Source organism: Oncorhynchus kisutch, linkage group LG7, assembly GCF_002021735.2.
Source record: "Oncorhynchus kisutch isolate 150728-3 linkage group LG7, Okis_V2, whole genome shotgun sequence".
NCBI classification, from domain to species: domain Eukaryota; kingdom Metazoa; phylum Chordata; class Actinopteri; order Salmoniformes; family Salmonidae; genus Oncorhynchus; species Oncorhynchus kisutch.
Genome location: NC_034180.2, coordinates 22367868 through 22388174, shown reverse-complemented (window position 1 = coordinate 22388174; position 20307 = coordinate 22367868). Strand labels below are relative to the sequence as shown.

At 42.7% G+C, this 20307-nt stretch overlaps 3 protein-coding genes and 1 non-coding gene across 4 annotated transcripts in view; 1 reads left to right on the top strand and 3 right to left on the bottom strand.

Annotated features, from left to right (window-relative positions):
* Positions 1-4147, bottom strand: part of LOC109894312 (tyrosine-protein kinase receptor TYRO3-like) — a 28229-nt gene extending 24082 nt beyond the window's left edge. The window contains exon 1 of the mRNA XM_020487712.2: positions 2142-4147. Coding sequence (XP_020343301.1) covers positions 2142-2196 — 55 coding nt within the window. The 5' untranslated portion in view covers positions 2197-4147. The remainder of the gene's footprint in view (positions 1-2141) is intronic.
* A 1257-nt stretch (positions 4148-5404) lies between these two features.
* On the bottom strand, positions 5405-10381 carry LOC109894313 (leucine-rich repeat-containing protein 57-like). The gene is made up of 6 exons (XM_020487713.2): positions 9987-10381; positions 9433-9653; positions 9121-9256; positions 8654-8922; positions 6493-6678; positions 5405-5969 (listed from the first exon to the last, which is right to left on the bottom strand). Exons 2-6 carry the CDS (start codon positions 9514-9516, stop codon positions 5928-5930), a joined length of 717 nt encoding a protein of 238 aa, XP_020343302.1. The 5' UTR covers positions 9517-9653; positions 9987-10381; the 3' UTR covers positions 5405-5927.
* Positions 10382-11283: 902 nt separating this feature from the next.
* On the top strand, positions 11284-17266 carry haus2 (HAUS augmin like complex subunit 2). The gene is made up of 7 exons (XM_020487715.2): positions 11284-11535; positions 11826-11950; positions 14780-14875; positions 15069-15138; positions 15304-15436; positions 15606-15714; positions 16027-17266. The coding sequence occupies exons 2-7, from the start codon at positions 11864-11866 to the stop codon at positions 16141-16143; spliced, it is 612 nt and encodes a 203-aa protein (XP_020343304.1). The 5' UTR covers positions 11284-11535; positions 11826-11863; the 3' UTR covers positions 16144-17266.
* Positions 17267-19501: 2235 nt separating this feature from the next.
* On the bottom strand, positions 19502-19573 carry trnat-ugu (transfer RNA threonine (anticodon UGU)). The gene has a single exon. It is a non-coding gene; the product is annotated as a tRNA-Thr (tRNA).
* Between the last annotated feature and the right edge of the window lie 734 nt (positions 19574-20307).

Sequence of the window (20307 nt, the reverse complement as noted above, 5' to 3'; positions counted from 1 at the left end):
AGCGTCAGCATTTGTGGGTTTGATTACAGGCTCAAAATGGCTAGAAACAAATACCTTGCTTCTGAAACTCGTCAGTCTTTCTTGTTCTGAGGAATGAAGGCTATTCCATGTGAGAAATTGCCAAGAAACTGAAGATCTCGTACAACGTTGTGTACTACTCCCTTCACAGAACAGTGCAAACTGGCCCTAACCAGAATAGAAAGAGGAGTGGGAGGCCCGGTGCACAACTGAGCAAGAGGACAAGTACATTAGAGTGTCTAGTTTGAGAAACCGACGCCTCACAAGTCCTCAAATGGCAGCGTCAACAGTGAAGAGGCGACTCCGGGATGCTGGCCTTCTGTGTTATTTGCCCATCTTAATCTTTTATTTTTATTGGCCAGTCTGAGATATGGCTTTTTCTTTGCAACTCTGACTAGAAGGCCAGTAGCCCGTAATCACCTCTTCACTGTTGGTATATCTAACTTTACTTGTTACTTCTGTGAACTTTCATTATCCACCCTCCTCCTCAGTGAGAGAAATGATACAATATCTTACAGATATGTGGGTTTTTGGTAAAGGAATTACAAGACAGAGCGCAATGTTTCTTAAATGTACAGAAGCCAGATATGTTATCCTAAAGTAAATACAGGCCCAAGTGTAGATAGTAGTTGGCAGCGGTCTTTTACCTCAACATTAATGTGTTTTGATATATTTCTAATGCATTTTAAGACTATCTGGTAGATATTTTCTAAACCCCTTTTCCATCTGCTTGACAAAAAAAAAATAGAAGCCTTTGCTTTAAAGTCCCCCACAAAATAAAAGTCCCCACAAGTTATTCAATTTGTGTCCACAAATGGCACACGTGCATGACTTTTATTTTGACAAGAGGTAAACAGAGAGGAAGTTGGTCTACATCAGTCCCATGTTTGGAAAGTCTGTTGAATTATATGATCTTTTAGATATTTTGTCTCAAATTCCCCCCATCAATGACCAAGCGTTCTGCCCACCTGCACAGTGAGTTGAAATGGAATTGTATTTCATTTCTGGCTTCCCGCTGACTGTTTTTGTGCAACCCTATACAATTTGGAGCAATACATGTGAAGCACTACCTTAAATTCTACAAGCAGAGTGAACGTTATCATTATATTGAATGTCCAGACCACTGATTTCACTACCATATTCATTTAAAAGTGGAGTGGGGGTGGGGAAATACTTGGGTCAAATAGCCTAGACAGGCCTATGGAAAAGACTTGGGTCAAATAGCCTAGACAGGCCTATGGAAAAGACTTGGGTCAAATGCATACTGTAGGCCAGGGCTCCCTAACTGGCGGCCGGCATTTGGCCCCCAGGTGGATTAATTTGCCCCCCCCCCCCATGTTAAAAAAATATATATACACACATTTTTTTTTAACAATTGGGGAGGGGGGGGGCAATAAAGACTGTAAAAACACCAGGAAATCAGCTCCAAGTGATTTTAATTTAAGTAATCTGTTACCAAGTATTCCCACTCATAATAGATAGACACGTGATCTTATACAAATGTAAGCAAGGTTTGAAATGATTATGTTTTAGTCAAACATTATATCCGTTTGCTCTTTTTGCGGTCTACAAAATATTTGTAATTATGTCGACCACCCACTCCAGAAAACAAATCGACACCGCGACTGAATCTAGTTGATGACCCCTGCTAGGCCCATGTAAAAATAGTTCCCTTTTAAATATTTGGAGCCAATATAATAGTCCCAAAACAGCAAAGCCGAAAATCAAATAAACATCTCGAATACTTGAGTATTTGTCCGAATGTTTTGGACCCAGGTCTGGATGGGGAATAAACAAAAGACCTAATCTTAGGAATAAATATGTGCCGATCCCTGGCTATGATCAGACTCTTCCCTTGTTATTGTGCCCTATTTACAAAACGTTGTTACAAGTCATACTGTAACAGTTGGAGAGAGAAACCCCTACACTAGCACTCAAGTGTGTGCAGAAAACCTAAGCGGTGGACTTGGTTCCTTGTTTTGGACTATCGACCACTGAAATAACATCGATCGTTGTTGACAAACATACGCGAAACGGAGTTCAATAAACTAATCAAAAGTATAACCTAATTAGACATTTCTGAGAAGTAGTCGTGCAGTCAAGTGATAATTACTCAAACTTACCATGGATTGCTCTACTACTTTGTGCCAAGAGTATGATCCAAAGATAAATGGTCATCTTTTCAACATCTGGTTCACAGTTTGAGCCTCTTATTCACAAATCTACGAATTCCGAAGTTTTGAACAGTCGAAGCCCTGAGCTACATGTCCCTTCGGGCAGTGACTCCAAAGTAGGTTTCCGCACTAGAAAGTCACTACTTTGAGATTTATAGGGAACAATTCACCCAGGCGCGCTGATACAATTCACCAAGACCGAAATACCAGTAAATTCCTGTCCGGGATGATAAACAAAGTATATGTTGTTCTCTTTCCCCTCATTAAGTAACCGACCACACTTCTTCAGATAAGTTGACGTGGACTCCGTCTATGGTGATTTACACGTTGTTTTTCTAGCCTCCTACTACATCATTCATTACGTCGGTTGAATTGCAACATAAATCCTTTACTCCAAACGGAAAACGTATAACGAAAACGAGTTTCCATTGGACAAATTGAGTTATGTCCCCGTTTGCTTCCGTTAGAAAAACGTTTTGCAACAGAATTATCGTAGTGAATAAGCCTCTGGACAAAACGGTCAGTGTCCTGAGGAATGTCAATGTGCATGACCGCCGCCTAGTGAGAAATCTGTTCGTGTAACACCTATTGAACCTACAGAAACAAAGGCAAATTGTATTTATATTTAATGGGAGAATATGTAATGAGTTGCAGGGTATATTAGGTTACTGCAGGTAGTACACAAAAATAAGGTTGTGACAATCTGATGTGAAGTGGTCTTTTTACTGTACACTCGCACAAAGCTAGGATGGCAACAAAATCGAATCGATTTAAGGAAACAAACTCAATTGAAATATTAAATAGAAACATTAATAAATGCAGTAAAATGAAACATTAAAGTTAGGTAAATCTGTTAGTACAGTATAATGTCATAACTCATGGAGAGTATTCTGTTACAGTTCACTTCCATACATACACCTGATGTTAAGTTATATTTCTTGTTAATGACAGCTTGCTGGAGCTCCTCCTTCATAGACAGGACCTCTGTGAGGTTGTCGTCAATCTAGTAATACAGGTTGAGATGCAGAGGCCCTTGTCAGACGAAATAATGTGAAGAGGATCCATTAACACGTGTTTGCGGGTCAAAATGAGAAAAGTGGAGGTGGTCATACTTTGTGTTTATCCGATATGATCACACTTTCAGAAAACAATGACAAATTATTTAGAGTTAAATTAGAAAAATTGTGAGAATGTGTCCTACAGATAAACTGAAGATAATAAATAATACAAATCAAGTCCAAATAATATGACTAGCAATAATTGAATAATAAAATAAAAGAGTATGCTTGCTAAGAGTCGAATGGATTGGTTTACATTAAACGCTGTGCTTTTCTTCATTCTTTCCCAGCATAAAAAAAATAACACGCGGGACCAGAGCTTATGTGTGCGGCTTGCCGATGCGGAACCTTCCTCAACTGAAAATAAATTACCAGGACCCTAGCACCAGAAAACTTGGGCTGCCCATTCCAGATCCACAGAATAAGCAAGCCTCTGTGCATAAAGGAGTTCTCTCATTCTGGGTCTATGTAGTGCACTGCTTTGACATTCTGTACTACAGCTTTCATTCACTTGCTGCCCACCGGCACCATCTCTTATAGGCCAAAAAGTAATACTTAGGCAATCTACCCCAGCCAACAACCCCCCCCCCCCCCCCCCCCCCTCTAACCCGGACGACGCTGCACCAATTGCGCGCCGCCCTATTGTACTCCCGATCATGGCCGGTTGTTATACAGCCCGTGTTCAAACCAGGGTCTGTAGGGACACATCTAGTACCGAGATGCCATTCCTTAGACCGCTGCACCAGTAGAGACCATTTTAGCACAATGTACAGTCGTGGCCAAAAGTTTTGAGAATGACAAATATTAATTTTCACTAAGTCTGCTGCCTCAGTTTGTATGATGGCAATTTGCATATACTCCAGAATGTTATGAAGAGAAATCAGATGAATTGCAATTAATTGCAAAGTCCCTCTTTGCCATGCAAATAAACAGAATCCCCAAAAACATTTCTACTGCATTTCAGCCCTGCCACAAAAAAAAACGGCTGACATCATGTCAGTGATTCTCTCGTTAACACAGGTGTGAGTGTTGACGAGGACAAGGCTGGAGATCACTCTGTCATGCTGATTGAGTTCGAATAACAGACTGGAAGCTTCAAAGGGAGGGTGGTGCTTAGAATCATTGTTCTTCCTCTGTCAACCACGGTTACCTGCAAGGAAACACGTGCCATCCTCATTGCTTTGCACAAAAAGGGCTTCACAGGCAAGGATGTGGCTGCCAGTAAGATGGCACCTAAATCAACCATTTATCGGATCATCAAGAACTTCAAGGAGAGCGGTTCAATTGTTGTGAAGAAGGCTTCAGGGCGCCCAAGAAAGTCCAGCAAGCGCCAGGACCATCTCCTAAAGTTGATTCAGCTGCGGGATCAGGGCACCACCAGTATAGAGCTTGCTCAGGAATGGCAGCAGGCAGGTGTGAGTGCATCTGCACACACAGTGAGGCGAAGACTTTTGGAGGATGGCCTGGTGTCAAGAAGGGCAGCAAAGAAGCCACTTCTCTCCAGGAAAAGCATCAGGGACATACTGATATTCTATAAAAGGTACAGGGATTGGCCTGCTGAGGACTGGGGTAAAGTCATTTTCTCTGATGAATCCCCTTTCCGATTGTTTGGGGCATCCTGAAAAAGCTTGTCCTGAGAAGACAAGGTGAGCGCTACCATCAGTCCTGTGTCATGCCAACAGTAAAGCATCCTGAAACCATTCATGTGTGGGGTTGCATCTCTGCCAAGGGAGTGGGCTCACTCACAATTTTGCCTAAGAACACAGCCATGAATAAAGAATGGTACCAACACATCCTCCGAGAGCAACTTCTCCCAACCATCCAGGAACAGTTTGGTGACGAACAATGCATTTTCCAGCATGATGGAACACCTTGCCATAAGGCAAAAGTGATAACTAAGTGGCTCAGGGAACCAAACATCAATATTTTGGGTCCACGGCCAGGAAACTCCCCAGACCTTAATCCCATTGAGAACTTGTGGTCAATCCTCAAGAGGTGGGTGGACAAACAAAAACCCACCATTTCTGACAAACTCCAAGCATTGATGATGCAAGAATGGGCTGCCATCAGTCAGGATGTGGCCCAAAAGTTAATTGACAGCATGCCAGGGCGGATTGCAGAGGTCTTGAAAAAGAAGGGTCAACACCGCAAATATTGACTCTTTGCATCAACTTCATGTAATTGTCAATAAAAGCATTTAACACTTATGAAATGCTTGTAATTATACTTCAGTATTCCATAGTAACATCTGACAAAAATATCTAAAGACACTGAGGCAGCAGACTTTGTGAAAATAAATATTTGTGTCATTCTCAAAACTTTTGGCCACGAATGTACTACAAGCATAACCTGCTTCGGTTAAATAACTAAAGACAACATTTCGGTCAGAAATGAATAGCTAAGTATTCAATATGCAATTTATGAATATCATTAAAGTGAGTGCACTGTCCATCGTTCACATAGTTCTCTGTCACCATCAATGGTGTCATGTTGTTTTCATACGCAGTCCTGTAGCATGCTCTCGATCAGTCCTTCTCTACAGTGGTCCTTCTCCGTTGTAACCTGTTGCCGCAGCAGTGCAGAAGCCACATTTACTGTAGTACACCACAACCACTTAGAGAGGGTGCTTGAGGGTAGATCACATGCTGGACTCAGGGGGATGCCCTCTTTCTATTGTTCAGGCAAATTTCTTTTTGGTTGCAGTGAAGCGCTCCATGTACTGTGGGGTAAACAACAAATTAGATGAACAAATAGGCACATCTGAGGCTGCGACACCACGGACAAAATGAGAACTATAAGATACGCCCTTTGAGTAAGAACTGAATGGTGGTCTAATTTGAGTATGATAATAGGCAGGTGGTCCTATTTAATGGTTGGGGCTATATTTGACCACAGATTATGTCAAGTGCAGGGATTATGACTAAAAAAGAATAGCAGTCTGAACCACAACTTTCTTCAGTTGATCCTTCTCAACATTGAACAGGAAATCCCATTATTGTTTGGCTAGAACACCACTCTTTAGAAACAGTATTTGTTTCTACGCTGCTCACAAAAATGACATCAACCATGGGGAGGAACGATATTTAAAACAGTTGAGTTTGAAAACGCATGAGCTGTTTTGTTTACAATCGATATTAAAGACAGCATAGAGCAGTAGCTTGACTGTTCCTTGCTTTAACCTTGATCATTAATTTAGCAGCGGGCTGACTGTCAAAGAAACAAGCATCTGTTTCACGACTCACCTTCTCATACCCTTCCAGGTCACGCATATTCTTCACCTCGAACAGGTTGCCCTCCACGGAGAGCAGGGACACCTGGGAGGTGGTGAGGATGGACACAGGGATGGAGGTGAGCTCCAGACAGTTCTCCTCCAGTCTCAGCACCTTCAGCCTCTGGCAGGAGGACACCTCCGCAGACACCACTGAAATCTGGGATCATCATTTATATACACAGCACAAAAACGTGTTGGTCCCATCTTTCATGAGTTGATATAAAAGATTGCAGAAATGTTCCATATGCACAAAAAGCTTACTTCTCTCAAATTGTGTTTACAAATTTGTTTACAAATCAAATGTTTATTTGTCACGTGCGCCGAATACAACAGGTTTAGACCTTACAGTGGAATGTTTACTTACAAGCCCTAACTAACAGTGCTATTTAAGTAAAAAAAAGATATTAGGTAAACAATAGATAAGTAAAGAAATAAAAAAAGTAAAATGACAGTGAGAATAACAGTAGCGAGGCCATATACAGGTGGAAGGCCTGCCCGGTCCAAGACTTTTCCATCCCGGTTGACAACTCCACGCTGTCCCCCTCCCAGAATGCAAAGAACCTTGGCATGACCCTGGACAACACCCTGTCATTCTCTGCAAACATCAAAGCAGTAAATCGCTCCTGCAGGTTCATGCTCTACAACATCCGTATAGTATAACCCTACCTCACACAGGAAGTGGCGCAGGTCTTAATCCTGGTACTTGTTATCTCCCGTCTGGACTACGGCAACTCGCTGTTGGCTGGGCTCCCAGCTTGTGCAATATAACCCCTGAAATGTATCCAGAACGCCGCAACCCACCTGGTGTTCAACCTTCCCAAGTTCTCCCGCTCCTCCGCATACTACACTGGCTTCCAGTTGAAGCTCGCATCCACTACAAGACCATGGTAATTGCCTACGGAGCAGCAAAAGGAACAGCCCCTCCCTACCTTCAGGTTATGCTCAAACCCAGAGTACTCCATTCTGCCACCTCCGATAACTTGGTCTGACTGCAGACTCACTGCCCATCTTCTGAAAACGTGAAACCCTACCTCTTCAAATAGTGTCTTAAATAATCTCAAAGCACCCCTCATCTCCTTTTGTGAACTTCGCACCTGATTCCCAGGAGTGTGAAGGGAAAGGCACTGGATCTGGCCGGTTCCCCTCTCTCCACTGGGATTCTGTCTCTAACCCTATTACGGGGGCTGAGTCACTGGCTTACTGGTGCTCTTCCATGCTGTCCCTAGGAGGGGTGCGTCACTTGAGTGGGTTGAGCCACTGAGGTGATCTTCCTGTCCGGGTTGGCGCCCCCCTCGGGTTCATGCCGTGGAGGAGATCTTCGTGGGCTATACTCTGCCTTGTCTCAGGGTAGTAAGGTTGGTGGTTGAAGATATCCCTCGAGTGGTGTGGAGGCTGTGCTTTGGCAAAGTGGGTGGGGTTATATGCTGCCTGTTTGGCCCGGTCCGGTGGTATCGTCGGGCAGGGCCCTCCTGTCTCAGCCTCCAATATTTATGAATTTAAGTGTATTTTTTTATTTATTTATCACTCACTCAGAGGAGATAAACCCTAGGACCATGCCTCAGGACAACCTGGCCTGATGACTCCTTGCTGTCCCCAGATCACCTGGTCATGCTGCTGCTCCAGTTTCAACTGTTGTGCCTGTGGTTATGGAACCCTGACCTGTTCACTGGACGTGCTACCTTGTCCCAGACCTGCTGTTTTGGACTCTCTCTACTGCACCTGCTGTCTCTTAACGCTGAATGATCGGCTATGAAAAGTCAACTGACATTTACTCCTGAGGTGCTGACCAGTTGCACCCTCTTCAACCACTGTGATTATTATTATCTGACCCGGCTAGTCATCTATGAACATTTGAACATCTTGGCCATTTTCTGTTATAATCTCCACCCGGGAACAGCCAAAGAGGACTGGCCACACCTCAGAGCCTGGTTCCTCTCTAGGTTCTGGACTTAAGGGGGTTTTTCCTAGCCACTGTGCTTCTACATCTGCATTGCTTGCTGTTTAGGGTTTTAGGCTGGGTTTCTGTACAGAAATTTGTGACATTGGCTGATGTAAAAAGGGCTTTATAAATAAATGTGATTGATTGAATAAATATGGTGCCATTTGAGATGCACCAATAAACACCTGATTACCTGGTTCTGGTTGAGATTGATCTCAATGGCCTGCAAGGCCGCCACCTCAGCAGGCACCGCCTGGATGTGGTTCTTGGACAGGTCCAGAACGTCCAGGTGTCGTAGGGAGCCAAGGCCAGCAGGAAACTCCCGGAATTTGTTCCCTGACAGGCTGAGGGTGCGCAACGCTTTCAGCTGTCCTACAGTGATAGGGAGTTGCGTCAGGTGGTTCCCGTTCAGCAAAAGAGTCTCTAGTTTCTTCAGCTTTCCAATTTCATCTGGGAGACTTGCTGTGTACACACAAAACACACAAACACACACTTAATACATAGCCTAGCTAAAGAGATTGCTTGAAGCAGATGAATGCACATCAATAATCAATGCGAGTAATGGTCATTCATTATTCAGTGAAAGCAAAGTTTTGAAAATTTGTCAACAGATGCTGTCGTGTGACAGACGGTAACATTGAGGATGCAACAACCACTTACTGAGTTTATTACAGTTTAAAGTCAGACTCTTCATCTGAAGAAAGTTTCCTATGGCAGCAGGTAGCACTTCGATCTTGTTGGAGGACAGATCTACAGTCCGCAGGTTTCCAGTCAACCTCTGGAGCTCCTCGGGGAACTGAAATACATTAGTGGCAAAAAAATACATATTTTCAAACCGTCCAAGACAAAAACCACAACTGAATGGAATTCAGCTAAATAAACAAAGCACCAGTTATAAGGCTGTTGTGGAGTGTGGACATTTTAACAGTCAGACTATAGGATGTGCTCTGTGTGTGTGTATATGACTGTTACCTCGGGAAGACCTTTCCCTGTCAGCTGAAAGATCCCAGTCTTCTGTGAGTTCTCCAGATGGGCTTTGATTGCATTGTTCCCCATCTTTGTTGTAGTTACCTGGTGATGTGGTCCTCCTAAGTGATGGTCTTCAACTCGACAGTAAGTCACACACTTGTAATTATCTAACCTATTATTATGATGGTGTGGGTCTGCCTGCTACTTGGTTTTCAGTGTGGCCCCTGAAAGAGATCATTGATTTTGTATTCATCACGGCTGTAGGCCATTAGGCATTAGCTGACAAGCAAGGAAAGGACCATGAGGTCAGAAGTTGGTTAGCCATTGCTGCTAGCTATCTTACTACTTACTGTCCGAGGCAAACTTTGAGACGTTCATGCAAATTATTGACTTTAGAAGTACTCTGTGTATTAGCAAAGGGTAATAACGTTATCTGTACTTTAAAATACAATTTTCCGAAAGTATGGTACATATTTGGAGGATACTGTTAGCATAGCTAGCGAGAAAGACCAACTGGGATTTGTTTACAGTAGTTAGCTAACTGATAACGTACTTACCTTGCGGGCTGATTTGAAGTCCTTCTCGTGCAGTAAATTACGTATCTGCAAATGGTAACTAACATATTAGGAACATAACTATGGGGATTGTTGGACTAGTCAAACCTAAACAATTAGCTAGTCGCCTAGGACATACTGTAGCTAATCCTGCATCTCGAACAACAAACATGTCGCTGGGAAGCCAGCAGTTTGTAGTGGTGGGTCGTTCGTAAGAAAGCCGTTCATTCGGCTCCTTGATTTGCATACTGGTACTACTGCTTTTTGAGCAATGAATTTTTTGCTGCAGATAAATTACACAATAATTATCTATAGAGGGTGAATCCTGACTGCAGGAACAATAAATAATGGGGAGCGCGTCAATCTGGTCCACGCTGAATTTTTTTTTTTTTTGCTTCGCGTTGTCTAAATATCTTTAGCCGGAAACAATGGCGCAATGGATTATGGTCATAGTGCTTAATTACTACATTTATGCGCTGAACTAGGTTGAATATTCGCTTAATGGAAACTAGAATTCCCTTCAACCCAGCGTCCCACAAAGTTCTTGACTTGATTTCTCTTTAGAGAAACGGCACGTTAGGATCACATATAAAAAAATAAATGGAATTCAAGTAATTGAACAGAAGTCGGTAAATGAGTTGTTTAATAACCAAAAAAAGCGAAATATTGGTTAATAGCTCAGCACTAATTGTTAAGCATTTTGAACAAAGAGCCTTTTGGGAGCCAAATGAGCCGTCTCTTTTAAACGAACTGACCCACATTTGCCGGCTCTGTGTATTGGCAGCAATGTGATATGGGAAGGTCGGATCTTTTCGACTCGTTCGGTCAAAACAATTAATCTTTCGACTAATTTTGTTCATTTGAGTCTGTTATGCCCAAAGCACGCATAACCCCTTGTCTGCGAACGATGAACTTAAAACTCGAGAGGCATGATTCTACAAGCCTCTCGTTTACGTATTTCAACACAGGTGGCTTATTGGAGCTGTCATTTGTGACAGGCTTGTAAACGTGTTTAAATAATGCATATTTTTGATTGCTAGGCATACAGATACGATTGTCTTCATACATTTGAAACGAGTCTATTTGAGATCACAACCAGACTAGATTGTTAACGACTCTTGGCGGAAAGCATTGCTTGATGATGATAAACAGCGCAATGGCTTTCTCGAACTGCAGGCCCACAACGATTAGTTCGAGTTCGAGGCTGTGTCCATAACATTCAATACATTAATTACATTCACTCTTGCACCATGCCCGATCAATTGGTTAAAAACATGTATTTTTCTTTTCTATGTTCACTAGCTATTTTCCTGCGCGCATATGCCATAGTCGGTAGACCATCTCTGTAGCCACTGCCGGAGGAGCGTATCATCTAGCAAACTCAGGTCAAACGAACGACTAAAATTAGCGAGTCACTGAAAAAAACGAATCATGAGTCGTTCAAAAATAACGATTCGTTCGTGAACTGCACATCACTACAGTAACGTTAGAGCAGGATGTCCGGAAGTCATTTCTTCACCAAAGGAACAACAACATCCGCGGGCTAAATTTGGTAAGACAAATGGACTTACACTGTAAAATGTTGGTGTATATGGGTAGCTATATACTAAACTAGTAGTTGTGGGAATGTGGTAAAATTAGGTTTTCTATGTTAACGTAGACAAACGTTGCTTTCTCAGTTAGCTAGCAGTAACGTTAGCTAGCACAACATTGCTAGCCTCTGCGAATCCGAGTGTGTAACGTTACTGGACACTAAACTAGCCACGTACAGCACTATATAACGCTAGCTAGCTAACTAAGATTCGCTTGTTATATTGAGTACGAATCTTTGCTTTTTTACAGCTACATATTTTCCAAGGTTGACCCCACCGCTCTTACGAATGAATCCGTGGGACATTGCTCCATATTCAGTGACACCAGTTGCAAGTCTTTTGACCAGATGCGTCGCCTCGGGTGTTCTTTCTCAGGTGAGTGCATGCCGAGCAGGAGTGTTTTTAACAAATTCATCGGGCATGGTGCAAGAGTGAATGCAATGAATTTATTATGGAATGTTATCGAAACAGACTCGAACTCGAGAACTAATCGTTGGGTCCTGCAGTTCGCAAAATACTTTGCGCTGCTTATCACCCTCACTGCAGTCAACAAATACATTCCGCAAAGAGTCGTTCACAATCTAGTCTGGTTGCGGCCACAGCTAGACAGGTGGGTATAATTTGTGGAACGTTCCAACAGGAATTTGTTCCAAAAACTTCGTAAATAACAAGGTTGCCAACAAACAACCCATACAAAGTTGTATCGCGGCGGAATAAGATACCGGGCACGGAGTGTGCTATTTCAAAGTGTTTCACTCACCACGTTTATTCCGAAAAATGTCTGTCCTCACTCTGGTAGCCAATGGGCAAGCATGAAGAAGAAACTACGTGGCTAGTTTATGCCTATTCGGCAGCTAGTTAGCTAGGTGAATTGATCATGCTACTTTGTATGCGTTGTTTGTTGGCAACCTTGTACTTTACGTTTTTGGAACAGATTCCTGTTGGAACGTTCCACAAATTATACCCACCCCAACTAGACCTCGTTTCAAAAGTATCAAGACAATCTTATTGGTATGCCTAGCAATCAACACATGTGCATTGTTTAAACACGTTTACGAGTCTCAGTCACAAATGACAGCTCCAATAAGCCACCTTTGTTAAAATACATAAACGAGAGGCTTGTAGAATCATGCCTCTCAAGTTTGATGTTCATGGGCAGGGGGTCATGTGTGCTCTGGGCATAACTGACTCAAATGAACGAAATTAGTCAAAAGATTTGTTCTTTTGACTGAATGGGTCAAAGATCAGAGTCAGTAAACATATCTGAACTTCCCATCATATACTACCAGGACCCAAAATGAATGCAATCAACTTTCACCTGGTGCAAAACACACCTACACCTTGGTATAACAGAGATGATAAACTGGGTGGTTTGAGCCCTGAATGCTGATTGGCTGACAGCAGTGGTATATCAGACCGTATACCATGTTTATGACACATGTATTTTTACTGCTCTAATTACATTGGTAACCAGTTTATAATAGTGATAAGGCACCTCGGGGTTGTGGTATATGGCCAATATACCACGGTTAAGGGTTGTGTCCAGGCACTCCGCAATGCATCTTGTCTAAGAACAGCCCTTAGCCGTGGTATATTGGCCATATACCACACCCCGTGCCTTATTGCTTAATTATCAACCTGGTGGTTCGAGACCTGAATGTTGGTTGGCTGAAAGCCGTGGTATATCACACCGTATACCATTGGTATGACAAAAAAATATAAGATTTACTGGTCTAATTACATAACCAGTTTATAATAGTGATAAGGCACCTCAGCCATGGTATATTGGCCATATACCACAAACCCCCGAGGGCCTGGATCCATGCACTCCGTGTTGCATCATACATAAGAACAGCCCTTGGCTGTGGTGTATTGGCCATATACCAAAACCTCCTTAGGCCTTATAGCTTAATTAGATCATATTTTTGGAGCAGAATTATTCGAGAATCTTGCAATCTCTAGGAGGGTTGTTTGGGTACCCTTGAAGAAGAGTGTATGCAGTGCATTTGGAAAGTATTCAGTCCTCTTCACTTTTTCCACATTTTGTTACGTTACAGCCTTATTTTTCCTCATCAATCCACACACACTACGCCATAATGACAAAAGCGGGTTTTAGATCCTTTTTTTTCACGTTTTATTACCTTATTTACATAAGTATTCAGACCCTTTGCTATGAGACTCGATAGGACTGACAGGGCTCCAGAGTTCCTCTGTGGAGACAACCATCTCTGCAGCACTCCACCAATCAAGCCGTTATGGTAGAATTGCCAGATGGAAGCCAATCCAGTAAAAGGCCCATGACAGCCCACTTGGAGTTTGCCACAAGGCACCTAATGGGCTCTCAGACCATTTTCACAGTAAAGTCTCTACTTTTTGTATTTGACGCATGTGACAAATAAGGTTTGATTTGAGGAACAAGATTCTCTGGTCTAATGAACCCAAGATTGAACTCTTTGGCCTGAATGCCAAGCCTGCCTCACATCTGGAGGAAACCAGGCACCGCTCATCACCTGGCCAATACCATCCCTAAGGTGAAGCATGGTGGTGGCAGCATCATGCTGTGGGGATGTCTTTCAGCAGCAGGGACTGAGAGACTAGTCCGGATCCAGATGAACGAAGCAAAGTACAGAGCACTCCTCAATGAAAACCTGCTCCAGAGCGCTCAGGATCTCAGACTGAGGGCTCACTTCACTTTCCAACAGGACAATGACCCAAAGCACACAGCCAAGACAATGCAGGAGTGGTATCGGGACAAGTCTTTGAATGTCCTTGAGTGGCCCAGCCAGAGCCCGGACTTGAACTCAATCAAACATCTCTGGAGAGACCTGAAAATAGCTGTGCAGTAACGCTCTCCATCCAACCTGACAGAGCTTGAGAGGCTCTGCAGAGAAGAATGGGAGAAACTCCCCAAATACAGGTGCACCAAGCTTGTAGCGTCATACCCAAGAAGACTCGAGGTGGCTGTAAACGCTGCCAAAGGTGCTTCAACAAAGTACTGAGTAAAGGGTCTGAATAAGCATGTAAATATGATATTTGTAAAAAATATTCATAGTAATAAAAAACGGTATGCTTCGTCGTTATAGAATAAGGCTGTAATGCAACAAAATGTGGAAAAAGTGAAGGTCTGAATACTTTCCGAATGCACTGTAGTTGCTTTTCTACCAATATCCTAGGCCATCACACTAAGAGTCTCTTTCCTTACAGGAGGATGTTGATTCTGTCCCTAGAGAACCCCACGTCTTTTCCCCACATCTCCTGGAAGCTGAACAGCTCATCACTATGGAACGGGAGCTTGACAAGGTAACGTTACAAACAGGTATTCTTGTATTAATTAGTGCACATAATAGCAATACACGTTCAGGTAGTCCCTCCCCGTTCCAGTCCGTTTTCTTCCATTTGGTGCCTCGTGACTACAATCCTGGTTTGGTGCCGGACACCTGTCCTGTTTGATGCAGAGATATGCATTTACCTAACTTAGTTCTATTTGTTTTAGATCAATCTAGAAATGGAGTTGTTGAAGTTGGAAAAAGAAAGCGCAGATGTCACTCACAAATTTTATTTGAGTAAGTGGGGATGTGGTACTTTTCCTTTGTGGCGTCTTGAGATTCAAAAGGTAGGTAGTATGTAGCAACATTGTCAGATACAAACATGTTTAATGTTTGGAGGGACAGCCAGACTTTGATGTAATTGTCTGGTCATAAATTAATAATTTAATTTGTTTCTTATAGGTCAGAGGTTTACATCATTGCAGCAATTCACCTCCCATCTGCAAGATGTGCTGAGAGAACAGGCAAGCCTGCGCCGAAGACTGATGAAACCACTGTGTCAGACTAACCTGCCCGTAGAGGCAGATCTTCACAGGTGAGCTACCTTTTATTTTTGCATGCACTGACAACACTGTGTTTACAATATTCTTGAATTCTGTACACAGGAAGATGCCCTGATGTGTTTTGTGATGTTATATTGCTGAGTGTACCTTTTTGAATTGTATTCTCCCAGTTAATAGAGGAATGATGGTCCTGTTTTATAGATATGTGGTGGAGGTCATGAGGATGGTGGTGGAATTCATTGAGAACTTGGAGGCAAAGATAAGCACTGTTCGTTCTATTCCCACCATTGATGATTCTATGAGCAATCTGGTGAGTTCTTTCAGTCAAAACCCTATCCCCAGGCCAGATGTATTGCAAGTCCTAAACTCTGCCATGGGTTGTGTCCAGTGGAATGCATGGAGCTACGTTTTGTACAGTATCTTCCTCTTGACCCCTTTTTATCCTCTATTTTACAAGCCTACCCCTTACCCCAGAATAATAACACACTTCTCAGGTTGTTGAATTTATACTAGCTAATGGTAGTAAATAAGCATTGTCTGAGTCAGAATGGCCCATGTTATTGTTAATACTGTACTGTGATTGTTCATGTTAATTTTATACATTGTACTCTCTCTTTCTCAGAACAATGGCATAGCTCAGCTCCTAGCCCAGGTGACAGAGGTGGAAAGACTCTCTAAACAGATTCTACAGTGGAGAAGTCAAAACAGCAGCACTTCCATCAATGACATCACTACCTGAGAGCAAGGTGAGTCCCAATTCTTCACCTTTTTCCTGAAGTGTGCACTTGCCTGTCATGGATTCAACAAGGGTGGAAACTCCCTACAGCCAATGTTTACATGAATCCACTGCTTTCAAATCCATTATTTTAAATTGTAGTGTGCAAGTAAACACTTTGGGAGAAGGGTGGAGAATCGGGACGCAACCCAAGTCAAACCTTTCAGAACGCTTCAATGGACATTTGTCAGTTATACATGACGAGGATTATGTGTTCTGAAAATGTTTGACAAATGTCTCATTCAGAGAGAATGGGTGTTGTGTTACTTTACAACATTCCCCTTAATGTTCTTTTTTTTATGTTAATTTTGATTCTAACTAATGGTATCTTTGTAAATAAATCTATCTTGTTAATATTTGGACTGTGCGTACCCTGCGGACGATGGAGCCGAGTAGCTATGTCACAATGAGACCTCCCGATTGGCGCAGCAGTCTAAGGCACTGCATCGCATTGCTTGAGGCGTCACTACAGACCTGTGTTTGATCCCAGGCTGTGTCACAGCCGGCCGTGACTGGGAGACCCATGAGGCGGCACACAATTGGTCCAGCGTCATCTGGGTTAGGGGAGGGTTTGGCTGGCAGGGATTTCCTTTTCCCATCGCACTCTAGCGACTCCTTGTTGTGGGCCAGGCGTCTGCAAGCTGACGTAGGAACTTAGGGGAATTGCAGCGATTGGACAAGACTGTAACTACCAATTGTATATCACGAAATTGGGGAGAAAGAGGGGTAAAAGTACAACAACAGCCCCATTGTGATTTTGTTATCTCATCTGTGGACTCTGAATTACACTTTACTCTCTCTAACTATCAAACACACACATAATTCCATTGTTGATGGGTGTTTATGAGATGAGAATAAGGACAAGAGAGGGAAAATACTAGTGAAGAGCCTACTTTATTGCCAAGACTTTGTGGACACAACTGAAATACACAAAGCAGAGTTGGAAAAAGATCCATAAATTCAGACAGATACACTTGTACAGTGCACATGAAAACATTTTTTAAACTTCCCATCTATCATAACTACAGTCTATGACTGTGAGAGCCATAGAGTCAGAGCCAAAAGCAATAAAGTGAATGTAACAATCTGTTTCCTTGCTGTTCACTATGTACTGTGCCTTCGGAAAGTTCTCAGACCCCTTGAGTTTTTCCTAATTTTGTTACGTTACAGCCTTATTCTAAAATGGATTAAATATATAAAAATCCTCCGCAATCTAGACACAATACTCCATAATGACAAAGTGTAAACAGGTTGTTAGACATTTTTGTAAATGTATTCAAAATAAAAAACAAAAATACCTTCTTTACATAAGTAAAACCTTTTGCTATGAGACTCAATTGAGCTCAGGCGCATCCTGTTTCCATTGATCCTCCTTGATGTTTCAACAATTTGATTGGAGTCCACCTGTGATACATTTTATTGGTTGGACATGATTTGTAAAGGCACACACCTGTCTATATAAGGTCCCACAGTTGACCGTGCATGTCAGAGCAAAAACCAAGCCATGAAGTCAATGGAGATGTCCGTAGAGTTCCGAGACAGGATTGTGTCGAGGTGCAGCATTGAAGGTCCCCCAAGAACACCGTGGCCTCCATCATTCTTAAATGGAAGAAGTTTGAAACCACCAAGACTCTTCCTAGAGCTGGCCGCCCGGCCAAACCGAGCAAACGGGGGAGACCAAGAACCCGATGGTCACTCTGACAGAGCTCCAGAGTTTCTCTGTGGAGCTGGACCACCATCTCTGCAGCACTCCAAAAATCAAGCCTCTATGGTAGAGTGGCCAGACAGAAGCCACTCCTCAGTAAAAGGCATATGACAGCCTGCTTGGAGTTTGCCAAAAGGCACCTAAAGGACCCTCGGACCATGAGAAACAACATTCTCTGGTCTAATGAAAGATTGAACTCTTTGGCTTGAATACCAAGCATCACTTCTGGAGGAAACCTGGCACCATACCTACAATGAAGCATGGTGGTGGCAGGATCATGCTGTGGGGATGTTTTTCAGCGGCAAGGACTGGGAGACTAGTCAGCATCGAGGCAAAGATGAACGGAGCAAAGTCCAGCTAGATCGTTGATGAAATCCTGCTCAGGACCTCAGACTGAGGTGAAGTTTTCCCCCTCCCAACAGGACAATGCAGGAATGGCTTCGGGACAAGTCTCTGAATGTCCTTGAGTGGCGCAGCCAGAGCCCAGACTTGAACCCGATCGAACATCTCTGGAGAGACCTGAAAATAGCTGTGCAGCAATGTTCCCAATCCAACCTGTCTGAGCGTGAAAGGATCTGCAGAGAAGAATAGGAGAAACTCCCCAAATACAAGTGTGCCAAGCTGTTAGCGTCATACTTAAGAACACTCAATGAGGTAATTTCTGCCAAAGGTGCTTCACCAAAATACTGAGAAAAGGGTCTGAATATTTTTGTGAAAGTGATTTTTTTTTTTTTGCCAAAAAATGTAACTGTTTTTGCTTTGTCATTATCTGGCATTGTGTGTAGAAAAAGTTTTAATACGTTACAATGTAACAAAATGTAGAAAAAGTCAAGGTTCTGAAGACTTTCCGAAGGCACTGTATGTGTACATGCACACCATTGGCCTGGCACTAGATATGTGATTTAATGCTTGGCATATCAATGAACCTGGTCAAAGCAGATGAGGGCTCCTTCTCATAAAGACAGGCTGATTCATATGAGCAGGGTGTCATCGACTGAAAAATTTGAAAAGTGGGACACTTGGGCTATTTTAGACTTTTCTTTAGCGTAATTGAATTCTGTACAGTAACCAACAGCTTTTGCTATGGATATAGTGTACGGATTTGTTTGTAAGCGACTTGCCTAGTTAAATGAAATATAGCATTGTTAGTATTGTAAGTCAATCCAATTCAATCAAATGTATTTCTAAAGCCGTTTTTACATCACCTGCTGTCACAAAGTGCTGTACAGAAACCCAGCCTAAAACCCCAACAGCAAGCAATGCAGATGTAGAAGCACGGTGGTTAAGAAAAACTGTGGAGGGTGAAATTATGATTGAGCTGTGTTTATTGGCATTGTGTGTTATTAGCATTTTACAGTACTTAGACCTACAACTTATATAAAGTGTGGTTGTTATGGTAAAAACGGAGGTTGGCGTCCACGCATGTGCTATTCTGCTGCATACCACAAGTTGTCAGCTTTGAGCTATGTAGGGGGACTGTTCCCCAAACTGCAATTTTGAAACTTGCAAAATGTGGCAATTGTGAAACATAACATGCAGTGAACAACAAATTCGCGATAAGGGTGGATGACTAGAAAACCTTTCTTGACCCTTACCTAAAAGCTATAATTTCCTTTCAGGCCCCAGCGAGGTTCGAACTCGCGACCCCTGGTTTACAAGACCAGTGCTCTACCACTGAGCTATGGAGCCGGTTGTTGAGGTAGGAATGTATTGGCATTTGATCACGTGATGTCATAGAGCCATTTCGAACTATTTTACTTCAAATTCGAAATAACCAACACTTCCTATGTCTAACTACACGGCACATATTCAGCTAGCAAGGCTATCTTGTGAAAACGAAAGCTGCGTGCCAATGTCGGACATTCTCGCTGTTCAGTCCGATTTTGCCACCACCGTCGTGTATTGGCTAGCAAACTAATTACAAAAGTTTATTAAAAAAAACTATAAATGGAATATATATAAAAACAAATTCTTATTTACAATGATGGCCTGGCAGAGCTCTAACTTGAGTGATGCAGAGGTCCAAGGCACTGTATGTCAATGCAAGAGGTGTCACAAGAGGCTCTGGTTCAAATCCAGGCTGTATCACATCTGGATGTGATTGTGAATCCCATAGGGTGGTGCACCATTTCCCCCCTGTTTTTTCCAGGTTTTGTTGGGGTATGCCGTCATTGAAAATAAGAATTTGTTCTTAACTGACTTGCCTAGTTAAATAAATAAAACCCAGATGACACTGGGCCAATTGTGCACTACCCTATGGGACTTCCAATCATGGCTGCTTGTGATACAGCCTGAAATTGAACCATGGTCTGCAATGGTTCCTCTAGCACTGAGATGCCTTAGACTGCTGTGCCATTCAGGAGGTGCATCCAAAGTGTATTTCCCTGTAACATGCCGTTGTTTATGAAAGTTTATGAAATAAA

Excerpts from the sequence above, each read along its gene's own strand:
- LOC109894313 (XM_020487713.2), bottom strand. The coding sequence starts at position 9,516 with ATGGGGAACAATGCAATCAAAGCCCATCTGGAGAACTCACAGAAGACT. Across the intron at positions 9,257-9,432 it reads CAGGGAAAGGTCTTCCCGAG|TTCCCCGAGGAGCTCCAGAG; the intron begins GTAACAGTCATA and ends AATGTATTTCAG. Across the intron at positions 6,679-8,653 it reads TCAATCTCAACCAGAACCAG|ATTTCAGTGGTGTCTGCGGA; the intron begins GTAATCAGGTGT and ends TGATGATCCCAG.
- haus2 (XM_020487715.2), top strand. The coding sequence starts at position 11,864 with ATGAATCCGTGGGACATTGCTCCATATTCAGTGACACCAGTTGCAAGT. Across the intron at positions 11,951-14,779 it reads CCTCGGGTGTTCTTTCTCAG|GAGGATGTTGATTCTGTCCC; the intron begins GTGAGTGCATGC and ends CTTTCCTTACAG. Across the intron at positions 14,876-15,068 it reads TGGAACGGGAGCTTGACAAG|ATCAATCTAGAAATGGAGTT; the intron begins GTAACGTTACAA and ends TATTTGTTTTAG.